General features: G+C 38.4%; 1 protein-coding gene across 2 annotated transcripts in view; it reads right to left on the bottom strand.

The window, feature by feature from the left end:
• LOC131694343 (uncharacterized) overlaps positions 1-25,905 on the bottom strand; it is a 55,900-nt gene that overhangs the window by 21,438 nt on the left and 8,557 nt on the right. Inside the window, exons 1-2 of one of the 2 annotated variants that reach the window (XM_058983015.1) lie at positions 14,965-15,509; positions 2,677-3,393 (exon numbers count right to left, since the gene is read on the bottom strand). In XM_058983015.1, the coding sequence (XP_058838998.1) occupies positions 2,677-3,017 (341 nt within the window). In that variant the 5' untranslated portion in view covers positions 3,018-3,393; positions 14,965-15,509. Of the gene's footprint in view, positions 1-2,676; positions 3,394-14,964; positions 15,510-25,905 lie in introns of those variants that run through there. The other variant, XM_058983017.1, reaches the window with a different exon arrangement.

Below are 25,905 nucleotides of genomic sequence, written 5' to 3' on the forward strand. Positions count from 1 at the left end.
CTCTAAACAAACTAGATGCCTCCAAAGGTTCTGGACCTGACGGGATCCCACCCGTATTTATGAAGAACTTAACGTTGGAACTCACAGCTCCTCTGTTTTGGCTTTTTAACATGTCGCTTGAATCTGGCATTTTCCCCAATTTATGGAAAAGCTCGTACCTGGTACTCATTTTTAAAAGTGGCAAAAAATCTGACATATGTAACTACCGTGGAATTGCCATTATGTCATGTATGCCTAAACTCTTTGAAGCAATCGTTAACGAAAAACTATTCAATCAAATCAAAAACAGAATTACTAACATGCAGCATGGGTTCTTCAAAGGACGTTCAACTAAGACAAATTTACTAGAATTCGTTAACTACTCATTGATTGCAATGGAGAATGGAAACTACACTGAAGCTCTTTACACGGACTTTAGCAAGGCATTTGATCGTATCGACATACCCTTGCTATTATTCAAACTAAAAAAATTAGGAATTGAATCAGGTCTTCTCAAATGGCTCGAATCATATTTAACTAACCGTCAACAAATAGTTAGATTTAAAGGGAAGAAATCGAATCCCATTCAAGTCACATCAGGAGTTCCTCAAGGCTCCCATCTAGGCCCTCTTTTGTTCATTTTATTCGTAAACGACATATCATACATTCTCAAAAACATAAAAGTTCTTATCTATGCCGACGACATGAAGCTCTTTTTAGAAATTAGGAACGAACAAGACATAAAGATATTACAGGAAGAAATACACATGTTTTACCTCTGGTGTAACAAAAGCCTTCTGCAACTAAACGTAAAAAAATGTAATGCAATAACTTTTAGTAGGAAACGAAATACACCTGACATTTCAATCACTCTAGGAAATCAAGTGGTACAAAAGTGCGAAAGAGTTAAAGATTTGGGAGTCATTCTAGATTCAAAATTAACATTCATTGACCATTACAACACAATCATCAATAGAGCAAATAACATGCTTGGATTTATAAAGCGTTTTAGTTACAATTTTAATGATCCATATACAATTAAAACATTATACATCTCGTATGTAAGGTCAATACTGGAATATTGTAGCATAGTTTGGTCACCTTTCTCAATCACACATGAAGAAAGAATAGAATCAGTACAAAGGCAATTTTTATTGTTTGCACTTCGCAAAATAGGTTGGACACGATTTCCTCTCCCTTCTTATAAAGCTCGCTGTATGCTCATTAACATCCAAACACTAAAAGAGCGCCGAGAATATGCAATGGTTTCATTTCTAAACGAAATAATTTCGTGTCGTATTGATTCAGTCGAACTTCTATCTAAACTTAATTTTTATATACCTTCCCGGCAGTTACGAATCCGAAATACATTTATAACAAACAATTATCGTACAAATTATGCCAAGTTTGGACCATTAAATCAGATGATGGCAACTTACAACAAGCACTGCGAAGCTATTGACTTAACAATGACAAAAAGCAAATTAAAAAATATTTCAATTCTATTCGCTTATAAGGAACATCCTAAAGTGGTGCTATGTAAACCAGATAGTGTTTAGTTTAGTTATTAGTATTTTATGTTTTAAGTGTATACTATATTTTATCGTTGTAACAAAACGGTCTACTCTTGTTTGACGACAAATAAATAAATAAATATTCCCTGCTGCTTTGATCTTCGCAATCGCCCAGTAAAATTCGATGGGATGAAGCTGAGAGCTATTCGTCGATTGATGTCTTTCTCAACGAAATCCTTATGCTTTTCCGTGAGCCAATTGAGAGTTGATTTGGCGAAGAGCACATATGGATAAAACAGTAGACAGGTACTATGCTTCTCGAAGCACACACCACTGCAAACACTCAGAGCGATATGACGGTAGTATAATATTGTGGACCTGGCAGGGCTCTTGAGTCCACCAAAATATTTTTCAATTTTCGGACTCTTGGTGCAGTCCGTTGCTCTGTTCTTCATTTTATTTGGCGATTTTCTGCTTTTATAGGTTTTCGGTTTGTTCTGTTCCTTGATACACTGGATCATTTCGTCGCTTGTTCCCGCTTCATTGGTCATTGATTTATTCTTCCTCACTAGAGATACCACTTTTAGAACAGCAGTTTCGTGTCTTCCAGGCAGTTAATCTAAAGAATAGTATTCCACAAACATGTTATTGACGGAATTTACAATCGTGTGATGAATTCAAAAGCGCTTCACGAATTTTCGCATAGTTACAACCTTTTCATTCAGGGCCGACTTCTTCATCCTCGCTTATCTTTTAAACCACATTCACCAGTACGTCTAAACTTGGTTTAAACGTTAAGCGAGGGTGAAGAAATTGGCCCTAAGTCACATATCTAAACCAAAATTTTCAGTTAATTTCTAATGTGTGCCATTTTGCAATCAAAAAAATTAAATCGTACCAGAAAAGTTCCAGTTGTGTACAGCACTCTATTCAAAAACCAATTAAAAAAACTTTATTATAAACATAGAGCGGGGTATAATCTCGAGGGCATTTCATAGTTATTGTGAAGGGACTTGTTCTTGTTACGCCAATCATTAATCAATGTTACACAATAAGTGTGTAATGAACACCTGGGTAACATTCCATTATGAAACTGATATATCATACCAGCGGATAAATAACAAAAACAGATAACTAGAACTTAGCACGTCACACAAAATAAAATCACAACAGTGATACTTACTCCACCATCACATGCAATCCGTCCGATTTTGCGGTTAGCTTCATCTCGCAGTCGGGATTCTTCATGACGAGCTGATTCGCCGCGCGGAAATCGCTTCCCCATTCAGCAGAAGTCACACTGCTGGAACCGAAGCTCGCACTAGGCGTGAGACGTTGAGTGAGTTCCGTATCAGAAGACATGTTGCTGCTAGCGGTTATGGCAAACCGTATGACGTTTCCGCTGGTTGTCTCATTCTGCACCAGTTCCCCAATACTGGAACAATGCAGCTCCGATATCACTGACGACGTCGGTTTGCCGGTGGAAGTTTGTGGACCAACTTCGTTAGGGTTCAGTGCTTCCATTCCACAAATTCACCACCGGCACCCGAATCACAGAACCGGCGAAGCACACATTTACGAGGGTTGACTTTGCTTTGGTTAGATTTTTCTCACTCTTATTCGTATTAAATTTATTCACGTCTAGCTTATATCGCACACATTCTTCGTCTAGTCTTACACGCAGCTATTTCTTTCAAACACTCACTAATAACTGTTGGACCGTTTGAATCGCTTCTTACTTTCTGTACTTTTCTTCACTCTTTAATTGTTATCAATTGGGACATGAACAAACTCATTCACGCAATCTTGGTCGATCATATTCCTCCTCTGCATCACAGTTATTGTAGCTTCGCCCAATTTAGACAGATTCTTTGGTAGGTAGCTCTATTTTTCCGTCAATCTGCGAAATTATATAAAAGTCAGCCAATGTTAGTTTTATATTTTACAGGAGCACATTCAAGAATGTCAATATTCGGTAGATAGAAAAATTTCTTAAACTAACACTATGCTAAGGAAGGACTTGGGCTTTTGCTCAGGAACACAAATTGCATCTCCGTTTTTGGAGCTATCGTCAATCCTGCGCTAGCACAGGCATGGCTCTAAGTTAGTGTCGGATTATGAGATTGATTCTGATAAAACTAATATAAAATTAACCGAAACGAAAATTTGAAACATATAAATTAGTTAATTTTTAAATTCATTAAAGAGTCTTGAAGCCTTTCCAGATCTACAAGGGTTAAGTTGACAATGGGAAAAAGAAGAAGAATTCACTTACGAATTCAAACTGCAATTTGACTCATGACATGTGAAGGATAACAAGTGCCTGCTTGATAACGTAATTCGTATGAAAAACATTATCACCCAAGCATCCAGTAAAGAAATGATCTTTCATATTGTAGTAAGTGAGTAAACAGTTCCGTCAGTTCGATCATTTGTTACGATCCGCATTCGGACGCCGGTGGAATGCATTGCACATATGCTGCTACAATTGCTAAAACTGATTCACGTGTCCCAACCACACGTTCTAAATAGCACTCAGCTGCATAGAGTGAGCACTACATATATGACTGGGCAATTATTGCACGCGTAACAAAACTAACGCTGCGCTGGTGTTGCAGTAGGCGTTGCTGTTGTTACTGACCGTAAGTAAATATTAGCACGAATCTTTGTCATTGGTGGAAGTTTCCGACAATCATGTTTGTGAGGAGGTACGCTCAGTGTATTTTATAGCCTGACCTACATATTTGTTGTTTGAAATTTTGTTCCATTTTATCGTGAAAAATTGCACAGGAGAGTACCGGCACCAGTGAGACAGCAGGAACAGTGAAACGGTAGAAATAAGTAGGGTTTGCATAGATGAAAAATTCTGATGGAAGCGTCAGAGTATGATTGTACATTAATTGAAGAAAAACTTTTGGAACGGCAAAAGTTTTTTTTTTCGTGGCTAATGGCACTGAAGATTACTTTTATCGAGAAGTATCGTTATCTTTCTTAAAATTTAACAATTGGTCGGTGTCAAGTCAGACCGGACCAAGTCGCAAAACATCAAAAAATGAGTTAATGATAGCACTGGATAAAGAATTTCTTCATCTACATTCCACTTTTACCAGATTTGAAATATGAAACAATAAACAATTATGGTAAAAAGTATTTTCCAATTATAATGTAAAGGATGCTGCGATTCAAACTTTAAACGCGTTTTTCTCGAAATCAATGCACTGTTACCAACCAATTGTCCTAAAAAATATGCCTGGACTGGAATACAGTGGGGTTTCAGTACTCTACTATATATCCACATACTGATCCCAGAGGCTGACCTACAAAAAATGTTGTGAAAGGCTGGCTTTCAGCTCGATAGTGTGTCTCTTTGTTGACGGTCGTCCCCTGTAAAGTGTTATCGCACTCATTAGCGAGCGATCGTTGTGGGTGAGGAACAAATATGATGATAATACTTGAACTTTGAATACTGGTGGAAGTCATGGGTTCACTAATTGCTCTGATAAGTACGCCATTCGTTACCTGCTTGAGTTGTGAATGATGAATATTACTAGAAATCTTTTTTTACTATGATTAAAGGGGATCGTTCGCCACTTTCTGGTTAGAAAAATCTCTATTAAAATATTCTAACCCTATGTGCGGGGTTGGGAATCGAACCCAGATAAGATGCGTAGGTAATCGATTAACCAACTACACTACGCCTGCGCCCTACTAGAAATCTCTGTTTATTTGAAATGGTTGCTAGTCCTTTTCAACCATGATCCGAACACAGTATCGAAGTAGGCTTTGACAAACAGTGCTGTTGTAGGTCTTTTAATGGCGTTTTTGGTTTTTTGACGTGCACTACACCGGTGTAGTCGGTGCTACACTCATTCAAACTCATAGCGTTTTCGTTTTTTCTTGGTGCTACACCGGTGTAGTGCAAAGAAAGAGATAGACTAATTACACCCAAGTTTGAATGAGTGTAGCGCCGACTACACCGGTGTAGTGTACTGTCAAAAGCGAAAATGCCATCAGTGTAATCAGTCTATTTACGCTATAAGATGCAGCTGACGTTGAGGATGCGTATTCAATTTTAAATTATTATTTCTTCGAAAGGAAAAGCTCTTCATTTAATAACCTTTCGCTGGATTAATCATCAAAATATTTTAATGATTGTTGGTCGAAGCTCTGATAATGCATGCAATAAAACATGGACTAATTCGAATGGTAATGATAAAAAAACTATAAAAGATAATTCGATAAATCATATTTTCCTGAAATCTTACGTGTATGACTACTTGTACAAAAATTCTTCGATGTTCTGCTAGCCGGCCTTGCGGCAAGTGGCCGCAACTTTAGTCTAGATGAAAAGTCGGCATATTATTCAGCTCTATCGTGGTCTTGGCGGTTCCTCTATTACGTCCCCGAAATTGTTGGAGTAGAGATTCGCCCAAAATTTTTCTACCATCGTAGCTGTGAGCTATGGCTACAAATAGTTACTTGAGTTGAGTATATACTTTCTCCCAGTGACCTTGCACTCACATGTAATTTTCCTTTTAAAACTCTCAATGGGAGAATTCCTCCTCGTGACGACGGTTATACTGTTATACTGACGGGTCTTTGTTGGTGGGCCGAGCCTATACTGGTGTCTATTGTCGTGAAATGAGATTAAACTAATCTCATTCGCCTAGTAGATACTGTACCGTATTCCAAGCAGAAATATTTGTGATTCTGTGTGACGAAATTAGTAAGCGCCTGTCGAACTCAATTCGAAGAACTTAGCATTTCAGATGCTATTTACCTTTTATGGATATCCTGTCATTCCGGTTCATTATTGGAAATGAATGGGCGAACGAGTTGGCTAGAGCAGGCGCTGCGACCAATTTTGTTGATCCAGAACCAGTTCTACCACTGTCGATAAGTTGGGTAAAGCATAAGATTCGCCAACCATTGGCGTAAACTTGCGTTCAAACAAAATCTTTTCTGCCAGGTGTGAGTCCGAAAATGTCCAAGAATTTGTTGCATTTTTCCAAGCAGAATTGCAGTGTTCTAGTCAAGGCACTGACTGGACATTGCAAACTCAATTATCACATGGTTACTATTCAGCGTGCTGTGTATCATTTGTGTGATCTTTGTGAATCCGATTACGGAACTTGATATGATTTGATACGTAACTGCCCTGCAGTAATGCAATTACGTATCCGAATTTATGGTTCTCCATACATGTATAAATCTATGTATAGAGAGTTGAAACTAAAGGATATGCTATTGTTCCTAACCCAGTGTGGTAAAGAGCTATAGTTTAGGCCGTATTTGAATGCCAATATCTCTTCGGGGTGTTGTCGTTCTGTTATCTTATTATCCCCTCGGGGGTGTTGACATATCCGCTCATCGAGAAGTGTCTTTTTATTCCCTTGGGAATGAAGAATACTTCCGTATTCTCCATGTAGTTATTTCCCTTATCCCTAACCTTACCGCTTCCCTAATCCTTTCCACCAGGAAATAATGAAAAGATAATCAACATAGGGAACGTGTCATTTGGGCCGGTCGCTACTGATTCCTTATACCAGGCCTCGTTGACGTATACCCGGAGTACGAACAAATATCGCGCAAATCTCAGGTACTCTAAAGGCAAAATGATCCTCTGCAAGAGCCACGGTAAGAACACATTGATCGTGTCGCACGACTAGTCAACGAGCTACTGACTGTAGAGCATAGAGCTCCGCCTGCGATTGTAGATCCGATGGGAAACCCCCGAAACATGCAGTGGGTCTTTCGGTTACTTTACTTTAGAGCAATAGGTAACTATCTTCGAATGGGCACTGAGGTCAGCAATTATTGAACCCCTTGTAGCTCACGAGAGAACGTTCGAACGAAGCGTTCCTCCATCGAACCTTTGCGAAGAATCAATTCCAAATCAACCACGATCACAGAGCTATCCAAACTGCCGTTTTGATGTACGTACACAGCGTATGAACCGGAGGGAGAGCGAAACCTTTACGGATGGTTTAGATTTCATTCCCGAACAAGGATCTACTACAGTACCTCAATCGCGGTAAAGAAGACTTTACGTATAAACTGAATCGAAGCCAGCCAGCCGCTAGACAGGACGTATCGAAAGACCTGGTAGACTTCGGTGGGAATCCGGAAGACTGGCAGCAGTTCTTTTCAATCTTCAACTCAGTTCTTCGAATTTTCGAACGAGGAAACCCCGTTCAGGCTGCGTAAATACCTTAAAGGAAACGACGGAATAATGTCCATCCTGAAGATGCTGTATGGACGATCGGAAGCATTTATACAAACAATCGTCTGGAAGATCCGCTAATTGCCATCGCCTGGCATTGAAAAGCGGGACACTGTGCTTCATTTCGCGCTCAGCCTATAGAATCTAGTTGCAACGGTAGAAGCCTACGAAATAGGAGATTTCATGTACCTGAGATACGAGTTAGTGGAAAGGTTGCCACCGACGTTAAAGCTGGACTAGGCAAGAAACTCCCGGAACAACCGTAACCCAAATATCCAAGCTTTCAGTATGTGGCGCTTTGTCGCTGAGGACCGTTTCAATCTTGGCCGGTGGTGATAATCGACACAGGGCAGCAAAAGAGATGCCAAATCCGCCAGCCAAATCAATCATGACAGTGTTCAATTGTGTGAATGCGAAACCAAATCAGACGAGGAACTGCATGAGGCCATGAAGCGGTACTTCTGGCTCGAAAGTGTTGGAATTAGTAAAACAAACAAACTGCTTCTATCCAACGACAAGCAAAGAGCGAACGAACTGCTGCATTCGTTGACCAGATATACGAACGGAGGATACGACTCCGGTCTTTTATGGCGGTACGATAATTTTAGGCTTCCGGATAGCAAGGCGATTTGCGGACGCAGAAGGATGACAACCTTGCTCAGGTACTTAACTCTAAAATTAATGACTATCTAGCCAAAGGCTATATCAGAAAACACACTGAAGAGGAACTAAAGACATCTTGCGAACGAGTTTGGTACCTTCCCAATGTTTCCGATGAATCCTAACAAACCCGGTAAGACATGATTCGTCTGGGACGCGGCCGCTACTTTATACGGAGTTTCATTCCGTACTCGTCAAGGGACCCGATCAACTGACGTTCTTTATGTCCGTCCTGATTCAATTCCTTGAGTTACGTGTGGTGATTTTAGGGTACATCCGGGAAATATATCATCAAATCCGGATGAGATCTGCGGATCAGTACTATCTACGTTTTCTGTTAAAGAAAACTACAGAAAAAAGCATGAGCATTGGAAAAACAGACACCACCGAGACAGTTCCTGGAATGTGGTGGGATACTATAGCAGATTGCTTCACGTAAAATATATAGACCCGGCATGATCCTGACCTATTGTCCGGAAAAAGGCGACCGAAAAAGTGTGAGATTTTACGCACATTGATGGATGATGATTTTGACACACTCGGCCTGATCAGCCACTTCATGATGTTCCTCCGAATATTTTTACAAGGGATCTGAAGAGCATCCGTCGACTGGGACGAGAAGATTCACGATTCTCAATTCGAAAAATGGCTGAAATTGTTGCAAGTCGTACCTCGGTTATCCTATATTAAAAAAAGAATGTTTCCCGACCACTATGTCGGTAGAAGAAAGCATCTTTGTCGGAATTCGTACACTCGCAGACGCGAGCGAGAACGGATTTGAAGCAGTTGTCTACTTACGTTTCGAAGACGGAAACACAGTTGAATGCGTTGGAGTAAAAACTAGGGTAGCACCATTGAAATTCCTGTCAGTACCCCAGTCCCAGCTACAAGCAACTATTGTTGGAGCTGGACTGGCGAACACAATTATGGGATCGCTCTCCATTATGGTCTAAAAACGCTACTTCTGAAGACTGCAGAGATACGTCGACGCGTAAGTTAGTGAAACCCTAGAAACAACTAATCTTCCGCGGAATGGCGATGGGTTCCGAAGAAACTAAGAAGGGGGGTGTCGATGGTTTCTCGAACTCGATCTTCTTTGGAAATCAAAAGATGAGTGGAGCTACCGACACAGAGCTACGCCCATACCTTCACATTAATATTCTCGATCCGACTATAGACTAGACAGGTTCAACCGTTGGTACGTTCTTCAGAAAGTCACTACATATATGTTCGGGGCCATTCGTAATTTCCAGGATCCTATCTGCTATATTCCCAAATCCCCTGGAACGCTAACCTACCACGAATTAGTCCGGTCCGAGTTCTATTTGTACCAGATCGCCCAGAGTAGCGCTTACGGCTACAAGATTGCAGTTATGTCCGCAAACCTACCATCGCCGTTGGAAAACAAAATACCCAAAAGCAACCCGCTTTTTGGTCTTCATCCGTTCGCAGATGAAAAGGGAATCCCAAGAAATCGCGGGCGAACGAACGCTTGCACATTCACCGATAGCAGCGTAGTTAATCCTATCATTCTGCCGTAAAAACATACCGTAACCAAACTTCTTGTGACGCACATCAAAGGATCCTACATCAAGATCACGAGACTATAATAAATGAGGTGAAACAACGCTACTACATTCCAGCTTTTAAAAGTCCTCTACAAATCAGTGCGCAATAGCTGCCAGTTCTGCAAAAATGAACGTGCTCCTCCGTGGGTACCTATGATGAGCGACTTGCCAGCCTCATGTCTAGAAGCCTACAGCCGCCCTTTCAGCCACATCGGGGTGGACTACTTTGGTCCTATGATAGTACGCATTGATCCTCGAACGGAGAAACCTTTGGAGTGTCCTGGAAATCTGCCTCACCGTGCGTGTCATCCACATGAAACAAGGAACTAAAGGCAGAACTCGTCGAGCTGAGCCGTACACGAAGTGAAGTATTATCCCTCCCCTGTCTCATCATACGGGCGGAGCATGGGAAAGGCTAAATCGTTCAGTCAAACAGAACCTGAGTAAAATGCTTCCAAATCGTTTGCCAACCGATGAAAGTCCAAGAAGCATACTTATAAAAGTAGAATGCATCGTGAACTCAAGATCTCTGACCGAAATTCCGCTCGACGATGACCAGTCTCTAGTACTAACACCTAACCAATTTATCTTTGGGTCGTCCAGTGGACTGCCTTCGTGGAACTGGCGACCAGCACAAACCACGGCGAACCAGTTCTGGTGTCAGTGGTTCCACGACTGTCTTCCTTCTCTGACTCGCAAGCCAAATGGTTTACGAAAGTAAGGCCAATCATGATCAACGATTAGTTGCCTTGGAACTGCTGGCCCAAAGGACAAGTGATTGCCACCAAGATAATGGAATATACGAGCGATCGGCAGTACAGCTCGCAGTACTCGACGTTGACGTAGCAAGGAATGCGTCTCATGCGGATTTTCAATTCATTGAAGGGGGCAGTGTTAGTTCCGCAACGTCGATCATCGCGCCACGAACACCCCTGCTTCGAGTTGATTGCGAACGCCAACCCTACCTAACGACTGACAGGGGGATCCACATCAGAGTGACGAAACTTGAGATATAAAAAATGCATTGCGCGAGGTGAATCGCCTAAATTGATTGTTCCTACTCAAACCTAAAACTTCTTTACTACGTTTCACTAAATAATTATCTCTGCATTTACTTGGAAAAAATAAATCCTATTGAATCAAATGCGGGCGAATAAACATAAAATTGTCTTAAAATGGGACCAACGGTAAAGTTGGAAACTTTAGGGAAACGTAATCTACACTTATTAATTAGAACATCAGGACAGGTAAAATTTAAATATCTACTTAGCCTAACGAAAAACTAATTAAAAGTAATAATTTTCGAAGTTTACGACGAATTTCGCGCTAAAACGTATTCAAAGTTGGCAGCACCCTCTCAGATTTTAATATAACTTTCTGTACATGAAGACTTTGTCACAAAAAACCACTTTTGATAGTTTCATTTTCCAAAAATGATTTAGAAAATGATGATTTTTCAAATGGCTTTAGTCTAAAAATGGCAAATGCTACAAAAAATATTTTAAAAGTGATTTTCACAAAATTAGTCAAATTTTTGAATAAAAATATTGAAAAAATTCTTCATCGGCTCCTACACTAAAAAAAAACGATTTAAAAAATTTAAAGTCGATTTACAAAAAACATCTTTGATTTGGATGAAATTTTGTTCCCTGCCTACCGTCAAAAATTCAAGTTGGGCACTTCAAGGAAAAAGTTATTTGAAGAAAAACTTTTCCTTGCCCAATCTGAATTTTTTTTAGTGTATTTTTATTCAGGGTCCATAGCCTAGAGACCAGAACCCAGAATCCCGAGGAGAGAACCTAGACTCCAGATTCCATAACCCAGAGTCCCGAGGAGTGAGACCAGAATCCAGAGTAGCGAGTCCTTAACCCAAAATACTGAGATGAGTCTAAAGTCCAGAATCCAGAGTTCAGTGTCGAGAATGCAGAGTCTATAGTCCATAGCGCAGCGATCAGAGCCCAGAGTTCCGAAGACAGAGCTCAGAGTCCAGAATTCAGAGTTCCGAGTCCAGAGCGCAGAGTCCAAAACCTAGAGTCCAGAGATCAGAAACCAGAGTCTAACCAGTCCCAAAATACTGAGTCCAGAGTCCTCAACACATAATTGAGAGTCCAGAGCCCAAAGTCCGGAGCCCCTAACCCAAAATAGGAAGACCAGAGTTTAGAGTCCCGAATCCATAGTCCAGATTCGGTAATTCAGAGTTTAGATTCCATAGCCCAGCGACCAGAAATCAAAGTCCCGAGGAGAGAGTCCGGAGTTCAGAATCCAGAGTTCCAGAGTCCACAGCTCAGAGTCTAAAGTCCAGAATAAAGACCCAGAGCCCATAGCTCAGAGACCACAGTCTACAGTCCAGAGTCCATAGCACAGAATCTCGAGGCGACAGATCAGAACTCTGAGTTATAAATGCAGAGTCTAGAATTCAGAGTGCAGATAACAGAGTCGAGAATCCTGGGTCCAGAGTCCAGAGCCGAGAGTCCGCAACCCAAATTTTTTGGCCAGATTCCAGAGCTCTGAGACCAGAATCCAGAACCCGAAGTACTTAACCCAAAATACTGAGGCAAGAGTTCAGACTCCAGAGCACAGAGCCTAGAACCCAGAGACCAGAATCCAGAGTCCAGAGAGCTCAACCCAAAATACTGAGCCCAGTGTCCCGAGTTAAGAGCCCAGAGATCAGAATCCAGAGTCAAGAATCCCGAGGAAAGAGCCCACAGTCCAGAGACCCGACTGCAGAGCCTAAAGTTCAGATTCCAGAGTGAAGGATCGAGACCCCAGATACCAGAGTGCATGGTACAGAAATTCGAGGCCAGCGCCAAGAGTCCATCATCCACCGACGAGAGTGAAGAGTCCAGAATCTAAAGTTCAGTGTCCATAGTCCAGACACCAGAATCCAGAGTCCCGATAGGAGAGCCAAGAGTCCAGAATCCCGAGTGCAGATGCCAGAGTTCAGAGTTTAGACTTCAGAGTCTAGAGTTCGGATTCCATAGTCCAGAATCAAGACCCCAGAGACCATAGTTCAGAATCCAGAGTCTATAGCACAGAATATCGAGGCCAGAACCAGGTGTTCAGAATCCAGCATGAAGAGTGCACAGTCCAGAGTTCACAGTGTAGAATCTAGACTGACTGTTTATTTTCGGAATGGTCGTGACGAGTCGGTGCCAGAAACTTATGTCTGACGCCATGTTTAAATCCAAGATGGCGACTTCCGGGCGTGAATTATTACGATTTCACTTCGGATTGTTTATCTTTGCTCAGCACTTGATACTGTTTGACTTTGATTTATACAATTGATCTATAATGATATTTTTACTAGAGCTGCTCTTCACAACTGTTGTTACTAGACTGCTTTAAGGGCTTAGTTTTGTAGTACTGTTATTTGGTCAAATGAGTATTGATGCAGGTAAGGTACAGGTAACCAGGGTAATATGCGAAACGAATACCAACTTCGTTACTGATACCAACTAGGAAATCAGATTCTGAGATGATTAGGACTTTCATTGGTTTAGTTTTCGATAAAAAGACACTGAAAAAAAAATCAGTTTGAACAAGGAAAAGGTTTTTTTAAATAACTTTTTTTCCTTGAAAGTGCCCAACTTGGATTTTTTATACGGTAGGTAGTGAACACAATTACCTATCTTGGAACAAAATTTCTTTCTTACATGGGTTCGTTTCGACTTCGTCTCATCAGAAATCTACACTAAACTCCTAGTGAGAAATTTTGGTGTTTACCCAATTTTTTCTCCTTAGCGTGAAATATAGCATAGTACAAAATTTCATCCAAATCAAACATGGAGCTTTTTTGTAAATCGACTTTAAATTTTTAAAATCGATTTTTTTCGGTGTAGTTGATAAAGAATTTTTTTCAATATTTTTATTAAAAAATTGACTAATTTTGTAAAAAAAACACTCCTACAACATTTTTTGCAGGATTTGCCATTTTTCGACTATAGCCATTGGAAAAAAATTGGTAAAAAAAAGTTTGACCCTCTAGATCATTTTTGGAAAAACAAAGTAAGCAAAGTGGTTTTTTGTGACAAAGTTCTCATGTACAGAAAGTTTCATTAAAATCTGAGAGGGGGCTGCCAACATTTGTTCGAGTTGGCGAGAAATTCGTCTTACTACGAATAGGCTCTTATAATTCTCTAATTAAATTGTTGCGTGATAGTGAAGGCCTACTACAGTAAGTACAATAGTTCCGTCTTCCAAGAGCCCTAAATTACAATGTTTCTCCTTGTTGTAGAAATTTGTAATTTTTCAAATAAAGTCTACAAACTCGGAAGTCTCGTTTCTAACACCAACACAATGGTGGATCCCAGCCTGCTTAAGATTGTCCAGATACAGTGTGAGATCATCGCTTTACATACAACCTCTTATCGTGCACTACCAGCTGTTTCTACAAAACATTCAGACGTATGTTTGGTTTTCAAGCCACCGATTTCTGTTTTTTTTCGTCAGGCTGCAATGTTGTTCTGTTGTCGGTGGGCAAGATAATATCCTGTTCACGACAACTACAGAGCTTTGTACACAAGGGAGGTAATTCCGACACACTAAATCAGCTAATTTGTCGACAATCTAGAGAAGTAAAGTGCAAAAAAGACTTCGTACTGACCAGTAGGGGGAATCGACAGACAATAAGCTGAACTCAATTAGTGTACAAACTGCATATTTTCCAACAACAGTGAACGAAGAAGTCGGACTAGTTTTTTTTTGTCTATTCGAAAGTTCAATTAGTATTGTGCAAAAGGGGAAACACTGTTCTGTTATATGTGAAGCACTACAAATACATCCATTTATCAGGTGCAACCCTTAAAAGTGTACATTGCACTACTTGTGCGGAACTGACGCAGACAACGTCCTTTTTATTTGAATTTGTTTTCGGCAATTAGCGAGCTTCAACTTGGATCGATGATGCAAATTGAACTTATTGACAAACAACTGACCACATGATGGAACACAGTACATTTGAAACCGTTTTCATTAACATTGTGCTTTTTTAGATAATTGGGATAAAGACTAATATGCTTACCTCTCAGAATCGATGACAAACTAATCGAAACAGATGGATCCTCCGGAGTTTAAATATCACATAGACAATTACGCCTCACAGCCCCCACATTCCTTGCTAGTTCGTCTACCTTAAGTTTATTCAACTCAGTCACCTCAAGTGGCGCTCGCTTCGGCCGGGTCAGTTCGAGAAAATGTGATAAATTAATCACATCTAGGACTTAGCAACACCAGGAAAAATGGCACATGCACGCTTTCAGTTTGCTCAACCACCCGCAATCCCACCGGTCACTGCAACAATAACAACAACAAACGGCCAACTGCGATGATGTTCGTTTTCTTTTGTTGGCCACCGTAGGAATGGTGATGTTTTGCTTTTTCGTGGTTTCTTCGTTGTTGTATTAGCACACTACCACAACAACAGAAAATCACAAATTCAAACTGGTCGCGATCGTTTACCAAGCGCCCACTTCACGATTCGATAAGCGCGCGTGCACGAGCGGAAAAAACGCCGCACCGTCGCCGCGACGAGAATCTCGATTACAACTGAACTGACTGACCAGCCGGTTGCTGACTTGCTAGCAGCTCGTGCCGTCATTCGGAACATAGGCAAACGAGGTGGCTTCAATGTTTGCAGCCCTCTTGTCGTATAGACATCTGTTCGGCTGGGCTCAGGGAGGTCAGTTTCAAAGTGAAATCCTATTTTTGTTCGAAAATCGTAGACACTTTTAACAAGGTCCACCCTAAGACCATCGTTAAGTTGCACGGTTCAATGAAGGCATTCGTACAGCTGTTTCTTATCGAATTAGTAAGCCAACAGCACACAGCTAGAACTCTCGCTGATAAAGAGAGTAATTACAAAAGCGACTCGTGATAAGGGGAATCTTTATAGACTTCCAAACAAAAAAAAATGTAACTGGCATTTGGTCGCTAAGTAACGTAGATTTTCGAAAAGGCGCAGCTGACTTGGATCGTTACTATCTGAAGGATTTTTTAGAATTGTTGGGTGCCAGATTTAGTTAGCGGAAAGCGAAATGTGCGTAACCGGTTATGATAATAGCACACTTCGTAGAGCTTAGCGTTGAAGGAAACAGAAGGAGGAAATGAATAAATCTTTCGAACAAAAAATGTGAATAAAACGTATACTCCAATCGAGTCACTAGCTGGGTTATATAATTACGTGTTTTATTTAAATATATTAGATTTAGTTAACAGTTTGCTTTGTCAGCTGTGAATAAATAACAATATTGATTTGATCGCTTGAAAATGATAAACTTTCATTAGGGTAGCTGTAACAACATTCGCCAACTTGAGGAAAGTTTTAATTGAAAATATGACATACCCAATGTTTCAGTAAAATGACAAAATCGATATTAAATCAATTTATGTATTCGAAACTGCTTGTTCTAGTAAATTTCATTGATATCTTATGGGATTTGCTACAATAGATACCTGAACAGAAGAAAATTCAAAATACAAAATTCAGTTATTTTATGCCCAATAATTGAATACCACGATGACAACGAGCCCTGCACTTCCTCAAATTAAAAAAATAATAACTCAAGCATGTTCTATGGGTATATCTCGTTTATTATAAAAAATAAAACGTACCGTGTTAAAGACTGTTGTGCTGTATCATATATTAAACAAAGGGTTCGATTTGTAATCAATAGAGATGGTTAAAAATAAGGACATCATAGCGTGCGCTGAGCGACGCATATTATTAGATCATGTATGCAAAACAGTGAATGGAACTTTGGAACGATAAGTATCTGAAGGCTGGGTTGAAATGTATGTTAGAGAGAGACAATTGGCTGGTACCTAAACCTGTTCTAAGCTCCATACGCATTTGTAACCTTCGACAACTTTTACCGTTTGACTTTTACTTTTCGAGTTTCTTTCTTTCATGTAAAGTTTAATTAATAATTGTTACATCGTTTAACTTCCGTGTTAAGCTTGTGTAAAGATAAAAATATGTGGGAAAAGGTTGCTCTTGCAAAGTATTGAGTGATTTGTTAGATACTTGCTAGAGTTGAACTAATTTGTACCAACAACCATCACTCAGAATGTGAAAAAAATAATAAGTCCTGTTTAATAATGGTTTTCATCATTTCTCTTGGACAAAGAAGACATATAGATTGGATTAAAAACTGTAGTTGTATTCAAGATGTGTGGAGTCTGTTGGCAATCTACCACTAGAAGATTCGTTAAGTGTCCGAATAAACGGTTTCTAAACGGCGAGTACTCAGAAAATATATAGAAAAATGCACATCTAGATGTGTCCGAAAGAAGATAATAGTGTCATAAACTTCCTAGTGAACTCTAGTCCCTTCACTCATTTTTAAATTATAGTGCATTTCAAAGAGAGGTAATCAATTACTTCAATTCCATATTAGGTTTAAAAATAAAGAATTCTTCACACTTTTTTTTCGATCGTGCCTATACGAGCAAATTTTGCAATAAAGTTTTCCGTTCTAAGTTTTAATTGATTAGCTTCCAGCTTTTAATTCCATTCTTCCGTCTCTCTTAGTCATAATTCCCGAAAATATCCAATGAAAATCGATTTGGCAATAATATTTATAGTTAAGTCAACAATAGAAAAAGCAACCATTACATGCATCTTTATAAAAACAAATTGTTTATACCGCCAATTAATTTAGGACTCTTGAAAAGTGAAAGTTTCTAACATGACACTATTGAGTAGGTATTTATCATTTGGTCATTCTGGTCACTGGGAATCGATTTTCGACAAAGTTTGTAAAATCACATTTAAAATTAAGCGGTAGACGACTGTAGAGCACGAAAAATTAGGCATATTTCGAGAATTTTTCTTGGCGTAATTAACAGGTGAATCGAGATCTCGTTAACTGGGATTTATAACATAAGTATTGAATCACACAAAATATTTTTTTTCGAGCTATTTCATCACAAGATGGTGGCCATGTAGCATCTTCTCCCATGCAAGCTTTTTTTGGGTCCACGGCCGGAAATCTATCTCCCGTCTTCTGGTTCCTTATTATATGATAGCATCCTTTTCTGAATTGAAATTAAAAATGTTGCCAGGATTTAGGTGCTATAGCTCTGTTTAAAAATCTAGAGGAATGAATTTCTTAATACGGTGTTCACATTTTTAATGGCATACAATGAAATCCTGCCAACAAATCCAATAAAAATTCTGTTCATCTGAATTTGATGTGTCGGATAATTAAAGGAATTATTAATGAATGAATCAATCAATGAAGATTCTTAAGTTTAGTGGTTTTACTTCATACTTTTCCGTTTAGGTGGATTTTCCTAGGTGGCCCACAACCGAGAACAAAATGTTTTTTGCCTAACAAAACATCATTGTTTATATTTTTCTTTTAATGTAGCATACGCATTATACAAAACATCCAAACAAATTTTATGCACAAAAACCAAATCCGGTCCATAGCCGGGGACATTTTTGCACATATCCCAACAGTATGCAGTTGTAGTATAAATAGATGATTATCCTAATGTCCAAATAATTAAATAACTTAAGATTCTTAATAATCGAAGTCACTCAGTCTACTTTCTACTTCTGCTCAAGTCAGACGTACAATCGAACCAAGTGAACAACAACTAGCAACCTGTCGATCTAGTGTGCATTGTCTCGAAAACAAAGAAAACTTTTAATTCATTCTTGCCATCATGTTGACTTTAAATTCTGTTCAATAAGATCGAATTTTCGTGAAGTGGAATACCTGCTGAAGGTGAAGATCCAGCTTAATCTCAAGGAGGTTATGTATCTACAGTATCATCATTTTCGCAATGTAGTACTTATATCATTCAACACGTTAGCCCAAGCCGAACGTTTCGTTTTGCAGAACAACTTGAAGCACGTGGCTGAAAGTGATAAAGTTGGAATTAATATTCCCGTGTATATAGAAAAAGACTATGTAGATGTAAAGCTACATGACCTATCACCACGTACCCCTCCAGATCTAATTGCAAAACACATGTCGCAATACGGAGAAGTAGAATCCGTTACACCTGATACGTAGAGAAATTTCTTCTCGGGTACACCTAACGGTATTCTTGTGGTGAGGATGCGGATCGAAAGACCTATCCCCTCCCACTTGACTATAAAACTCAAAACCCAAGCTACTATTAATCAAACTACGTTATGCACCCATGAGGGGCAAACTCCTACGTGCAAGTATTGTAATCAGACAGCGCACCACGGACAACCTTGCGCGGAAGATACAGAGGAGAATGCATCTCTACCGATTGCCAGCGCATCCATGGTAAACCAACCCAAAAAAGAGTTTTCAATACCAATACCTGAACTACAAACGGTTGCCAAATTTGTGGCAGCTGTTCAGTCCATATTGAAAACTGCCAAAGCAGCATCCAGCACCCCAAAAATCATTGTAAGCAACATCGGTGAAGAAGATAATAACAATGACGACGGATTTTCATTGGTCACCCGTAAGTGCAAAAAGCAGGAAAGAACATCTGGTCGCGAGCACCAAGGCACTTTTAACGTTGATGACCTTGATGTGGAGGACAGGAGAGAATTAAATGGTCCCCATGACGCAGTAGGCGAGCCGCGAAAGAAGGTCTCCGCTCGCAATAAAAAGTTGCGTGCTCGAGATCCAACGGACAATCAATAATATTCGTTTTTATTTTTATTTTTTACATATTGTAAATACATAAAAGATCCACGGCTCCGATAAGCTACCGCTATGAGCCGTGTCAAATAAACGACATAAAAAAATCTAAGTCACTGTAACTAAATTATTTCACTGTGACGCTTTGTATCCACTGTAGAGGAGAATGGTTGATCAAAAAATAAATTCGGGGGCAACAACTGATAGGCTTTAATCTAGTTTGACCCACCACCCTATACGTAGCACGAGCATCGGTCGCTATCAGTAAATGGTGTTGAGTGATATTGTACTCAATGCTGCCGTGATAAAGCGGTTAGTTGAAAACATAATCTCTGTCCGTTCTTGAACACCGCAGTGCTTCTAGGAACAGATAATTGCAAATTTACCAAACTTCCAGTCTTGCTTAAGAAAACGAAATACAATTTCGAGATGGTACAAACCGTAATTAAAGTAAGCAAGTTTCTCATAGATTTAAACCAAAAAGTTCGCCATGTCAGTTGCGACTTTAGATTGATAACGTCAATGATGCGTTGCTTGTTAATCACTGACAGCATGATATACATAGAGCACGGGTGATCATGGTTATTAATTCGTGGTTTTGTTGAACATTGTTTGCAAGTTAGTGATGGCGGATCGATTAAATGAAACGACTCTTTAAAAAGAGTTATAAAGTTATGATTTACTGAAGAAGCGATTGGTTATTACGTTCTTAACGAGATACATGAAAACGAAGCGAGTTTTTTCGGACTGTAATCTTTCAGTATAAGAATCTAGTATAAAATCTTGTTAAAAATAAATAATTTGTTCGCAAATAAACGGATACAGGTATACCTCGATAGTACGTACACCTTCGTTTTGTATAGTGTACGTACTATCGAAACGTACGTACTATCGAATCACAAAAATAAATTTCAAAATATTACTTTTTATGTTTAATATTGAATGAAAACTTACAAAAATAAGATTTATCACTAAATTAATCCCCATATTAGTGATAAACTGTTCAATAACTGTGTCCTTGGTTTTAGAAGAACGGTTTGCTACAACCAGAATGGTTGAAAATGGCATGTAAAAGCATTTCCTCGGACTTATGCAGTTCCTTGACTACGTACGATTTTTTGGAATTTCGCATAAAATATTCCGAATTTGTAATAAAAAACCGAAAGCTATACGATGCCTCTGAATATTGTAGGATATTCGAGAGTTATTGATAAATTCTTTGAATTTGGTAGCATTTCCGCGAGCGCGATGCCAATAACAACATATTGTTTTTCTATTCCTTTATTTTTTGGTCGCAAAACGGATATTTAAATATCTTTGCAAAGGTGATTAAATTTTAAATATATTTTTTTGACAACATATGAGCTTAAAGATATATAAAGCATAGTTCCCTGTCATACCTTAATCCTTGAACCACGCCAATATGCTGAATACTTCCTTTAATTGCTCGCACAAGTTTCACAAAAGAAGTACAGAAGAAAAAAGGCTCGTTTAGCTTCAGATCTGTAAGTCATATGAGTCTCCATCGAATTCGCTAGGTGTACTTGATCCGAATCTCGCCCATTCCATTACAAACTTAGTATCTCCTAGAATGTAATGAATTTAGCACTCACATTTTATGTGCATAATATTTGAAAATCAATTAGCAAAAATCGTTTTATCATTGCTCTAGATAGTATACCTTAAAAGTATACCGTACATAAAGCATGCAAAAGTTTTTGGTCAAACTTTCCTAATTTTGTGAAGTTAACTGTGAGTTTCAGAAATTTACTTGAGGTTCGTTGTAATTTATTTGTTTGAAATAATATTGTAAAACTTGAAGACACCGCTTGATGTTTGAATTTTTTTCCATAAATCCTTTAAATACTCTTGAAATTTCGTTAAATTTACAGAAGTTCTAAAGATTTCGATCAAGATCGTAGAAGTTCACAGAATTACCCCGAGTTTGGTAAAAGATGAGTGAATATCGTGTACACTCTGCTGTTTATGTAAAATGTTTGAGTGTATGAAAATTCTCTGAAGTTTGAAGTAATTTCCTAAATTTTTTACAACCGGCGAATTGTCATCATTAAAGCTCATTGAGATTCTCTCGTACAAATTGTCTGAAGTTCTAAGGATTTCCTTGTAATTAGCAAGCTCCCAAAAATTTATAAGTCTTTCAAGATACTTGTAGGACGTCCCTAAAGCACGTAGGATTCTTTTCATACTAGATAGAATTTCATGATGCATTTATGGTTTACTTACACTTTGGAATACTTTGCTGGAGCTTGCTGAACTACTTTGAGTAGCACAGAACTCTTGACATAACTTCTCTAAAGTATGCAAAAGTAACATGGAACCCGTGAAACTTCTATAAAATGTGTCGCATTTTGTTGAAGTTTACAAAATCAAACGAAAAAAAAAAATGTTGGTAGGTACTATCGTACTATCGAGGCAAAATGTACGTACTATTGAGGGTACGTACTAACGAGGGTACGTACTATCAAGGTATACCTGTACACGGACTGTAACATTCAAGAATAAATGTCGGTTAAAGTAGGGTTACCAAATGGGTTGAGAGCAAAATAAGGACATCTTGAATCTCGACCGAGACTAACAAATTTTACTGATCCTTGAGTAAAATGTGATTTGTTGAGTCGTTTTCAGAAAACATTCGAAATATTGTTTATTTTTTCAGAACAGTAATTTTTTGTTCTCCTGGCCCCCATAGAACTCTGCAAAATATAAAGCAGATTCGTTATAGCGTGGCATCCCGTATTACACTTGAAATTTGTATGGATAGTAGTACGAGGATGCCTATACAACTTATTACTTGAAGTATGGTCCAGGAAGTGACCGAAGATAATTTTTGTTTTTTTTGAGCTGGGGAAAACCCGCTAGAACTGAATGTTGTTTTAACTCTCTCCAGCAGGTATAAAACCCCATCATCTTTTGTATCAATCAACAGACCACACATCCAAATGATACATTTTGATACCTATCACTACGATTAGAACTAACAGCTAGGAACTAGTACTAGACTACAGCTACCAAGATAATGAGCCAAGAAACGATTTCTGGACAGCATTAGGGAACAAGTGAAAGTCAAAGACATTGGAACAGCGATTGAAAAGATGACACATACTGACGAAGGGTCCTTTATAACCATGATTTGTGCTATCGGAATACGAAAAAAAGGGATGGGTTCGAGGACTACGACGACGAATGGCGGAGTCCAAAAGTTGTAGAAGTTTGGTGCTGTCGATTCGAGATTGCAGTAAATCGCAATGCTTTCGAAATATCCCAGCGAACAGATAGGAGACCGAGGTCAATAATAATCGCTCTTCTGCGCACATGTACGTAGCATTCTCGCATTCTTCTGCGTCACTTTCTTCGTTACGCTCTGCGGTTACTACCTTGGACTGATCCTATTCGTCTACCGCCCTACGAACATCGATGCAATCTTCTACGTTTGCCGACTCTTGCCAGTCGAGGATAATGCTGCAATGGCTCTTCGTGTTTGATCTTCTAGGAAACAATATAGATAGCCCGGAGTTGCTGAACCAGCTCCGATTCAACGTACCGCCTAGACCCACCAGACGAACTGATTTCTTTCGGTTGAAGTTTAGTTTGGGATCTAAGTAAACTGCCAAATCTTCCCGTTTGAGAACGATTTGTGAAATATTGTAGTCAAAATTACCTTTAGAGTGTTTGCGAGCAAAAAAAAATAAAAGAACGCTTGAAGCATTTAAGGGGTTATATACAAAGTTGTGGCGAAAAAGTGAGCTAAGTTCGCGATTTTTTTAAAAGTGTTTTATGCAAGTTTTATTTGAAAAAGTGAAAGACAGTTCGTTAGTAGTACTATCAAAGTTCGAAAAAAAACAGATTTAATTAAAAAAATATTCAAAGTTGGTTAAGTTATGGCCTATCCCCCTAAACGTGTTTTTTGTGATTAAACTAAATAGTTCGATCATATTTTGGTTGTTTTCGTATAGCTTTCAAACGGTTTACAATGTCACCTTGATGTCAAAGAGAAAGTTACAGGAAATGTTATGGGCCTTTTGAAAAACTTATTATTGTTGAAGAAAAAACGTGAATAACTTCTGAAAAGATCGTAAGAAAACAAAAGAATTGTGTTGTTAAAACGAAATTTGAAATATCTCGAGAACTACTACATTTCAGAAAACTTTTGTTATTAGTATTTTGATTTAAAATAGCGTTTACAATCATATTCAAAAAGAAAACTGTATTTTTTACTGCAAATAGTATAAATTATAAAAATATGTCAAAAGTTGTTGTTAGGAAAACTTTTTTATTGAAAGCTTCTCCATGATCCAAATATACCGAAAAAGTTTCTTTTACGTCTTCAAAAGGATAAACATTAGATTTTTGATATTTTATGACGGGGTAACGCGAATAACTTTTAAAAAGGACATAATCACACGAATTAACTGTTTTTATTGGAACAAAATTCTCGAAAACTATCGCATTTTAGCAGATTTTTGTTAAATACATTTTGTAAGTCAATTAGTAGGAAATTTATAAACATGTATAAAGTAATAACTTTATACATGTTTATAAAAATGTCATTTTTCACGAAAACAAAAATTTGTGTTAAAAATTTAAATTGCAAAACAACCCATTTTTCTAATTTTTTTATATTTTAGAAACAAAAACCCAAAGCGAAAAGAAATATTTTGAATGCGATTGTATGATGAAGAACTTATCGGTAAAAAACTTTTTTACCGATAAGTTCTTCATTATACAATCACATTCAAAACATTTCTTTTCGCTTTGGGTTTTTGTTTCTAAAATATAAAAAATTAGAAAAATGGGTTGTTTTGCAATTTAAATTTTTAACACAAATTCTGGTTTTCGTGAAAAATGACATTTTTAGTGTATATTTTTTTCAGAACTATTCATTCCCTGAAACTCGTTCTAAGAAAGTTTTGCTGTATAAACTACAGTAATCGAACAAAAAAAAAATTAAATTAATGCACGTACAAATGTTTACGCCCTTTTGAAAAATTGCTCTTGTATTAAAATATGGCAACTTTCAGAGAAAATAATGGAGATTCATAAATCGAACACAACTTCAAATTTTCGTTCGAATCGACGATGGTCATATTTTGTAATCGGCCGGTTTCTCATGGAATCCCCCAAATGGTGTAAGTCGTTTAAATAGAGTAAAAATATGAATGGTCCGAGATGATTACCCTGAGGACTAGAACCCTGTGCTAGAAAATGAAAGCTGTTCCAATTTTGATTGTTCGAATTAAAGGACTAAATTATGCCAACACTTAACAAGATAAGTAACATGAAACAAGGTTCAGTTTGAAACATTAATTCAACCAATGAACTTAATGCTTTTGATTCATTAATCTGAACATAACAAATCAAAATTCCTGTAAGGAAGTGACCAACTAAAATGGCGAATAAAATGTTTCATTCGCTTGAACGAAGTTAATCTGATTGATTTCAAATATACCATGGACTAAAACTAAGGACATTTGAAGTAAAATTAAGGACGCTTTCCAAAATCATCGAAATTAAGGACATATCCTTTAAAATAAGGACGGTTGGTAACCCTAGTTAAAGAAAACTAGTTTGTAAGAACCGAATATAATTTGGCCGGTCTTTAACCTCAAGTTTTCTTAAACGACTCTTATATCGAAGATGCCCAGTCCGATATTTGCGCATGAATTTTATATCCGATTTTTACATTCTAATACACTCATGCTTTTTACGCGGTTTTTTACACGGATTTTCCAATGGATGAGTTTTTTTACGCGGAGTTTCCAAATAACTCGGTTTTTGTGAAAAAGTCTCTCTAAATGCAAAAGACTTAATCAATTTAGGATTTTTTTCTGTGCGCTTTTCGCAAGTCCTTTTGAATGCTGATGATTTTTGGGAAAATGGAGCACACCTTAACAATATGAGTATTTTCGGAATGGTCTCGACGAGTGGGTGTCGGAGGTCGATGTTTGACGCCATTTCTAAAAACAAGATGGCAACTCCCGGTTTAATGAAATTCGTAATAATCCAATCAAGATTGGTATTTCGGAATAGTTTTGACGAGTGAGTTTCGGAGATCGATGCTTAACACCATTTTGAAATCCGAAATGGCGAGTTTCGGTTTAGCTAAATTCACTACAACCAGGGCCGTAAATAGAAAATACGGGCCCGGGGGGTCCAACCACTGTATATTGCCCGTGCATCACAAAGTTAAAGTTTGAAATCCATTGTACTTACTGATATTATGTACCTATATTACGCTGAAATTATATTATGTACCAGTTTTTTGCTCTAGTTGTGTGTAGTGCCAATGACGGCAAAAACGGAGGGCTGTT

This window comes from Topomyia yanbarensis, chromosome 3 (assembly GCF_030247195.1).
Source record: "Topomyia yanbarensis strain Yona2022 chromosome 3, ASM3024719v1, whole genome shotgun sequence".
NCBI lineage: Eukaryota > Metazoa > Arthropoda > Insecta > Diptera > Culicidae > Topomyia > Topomyia yanbarensis.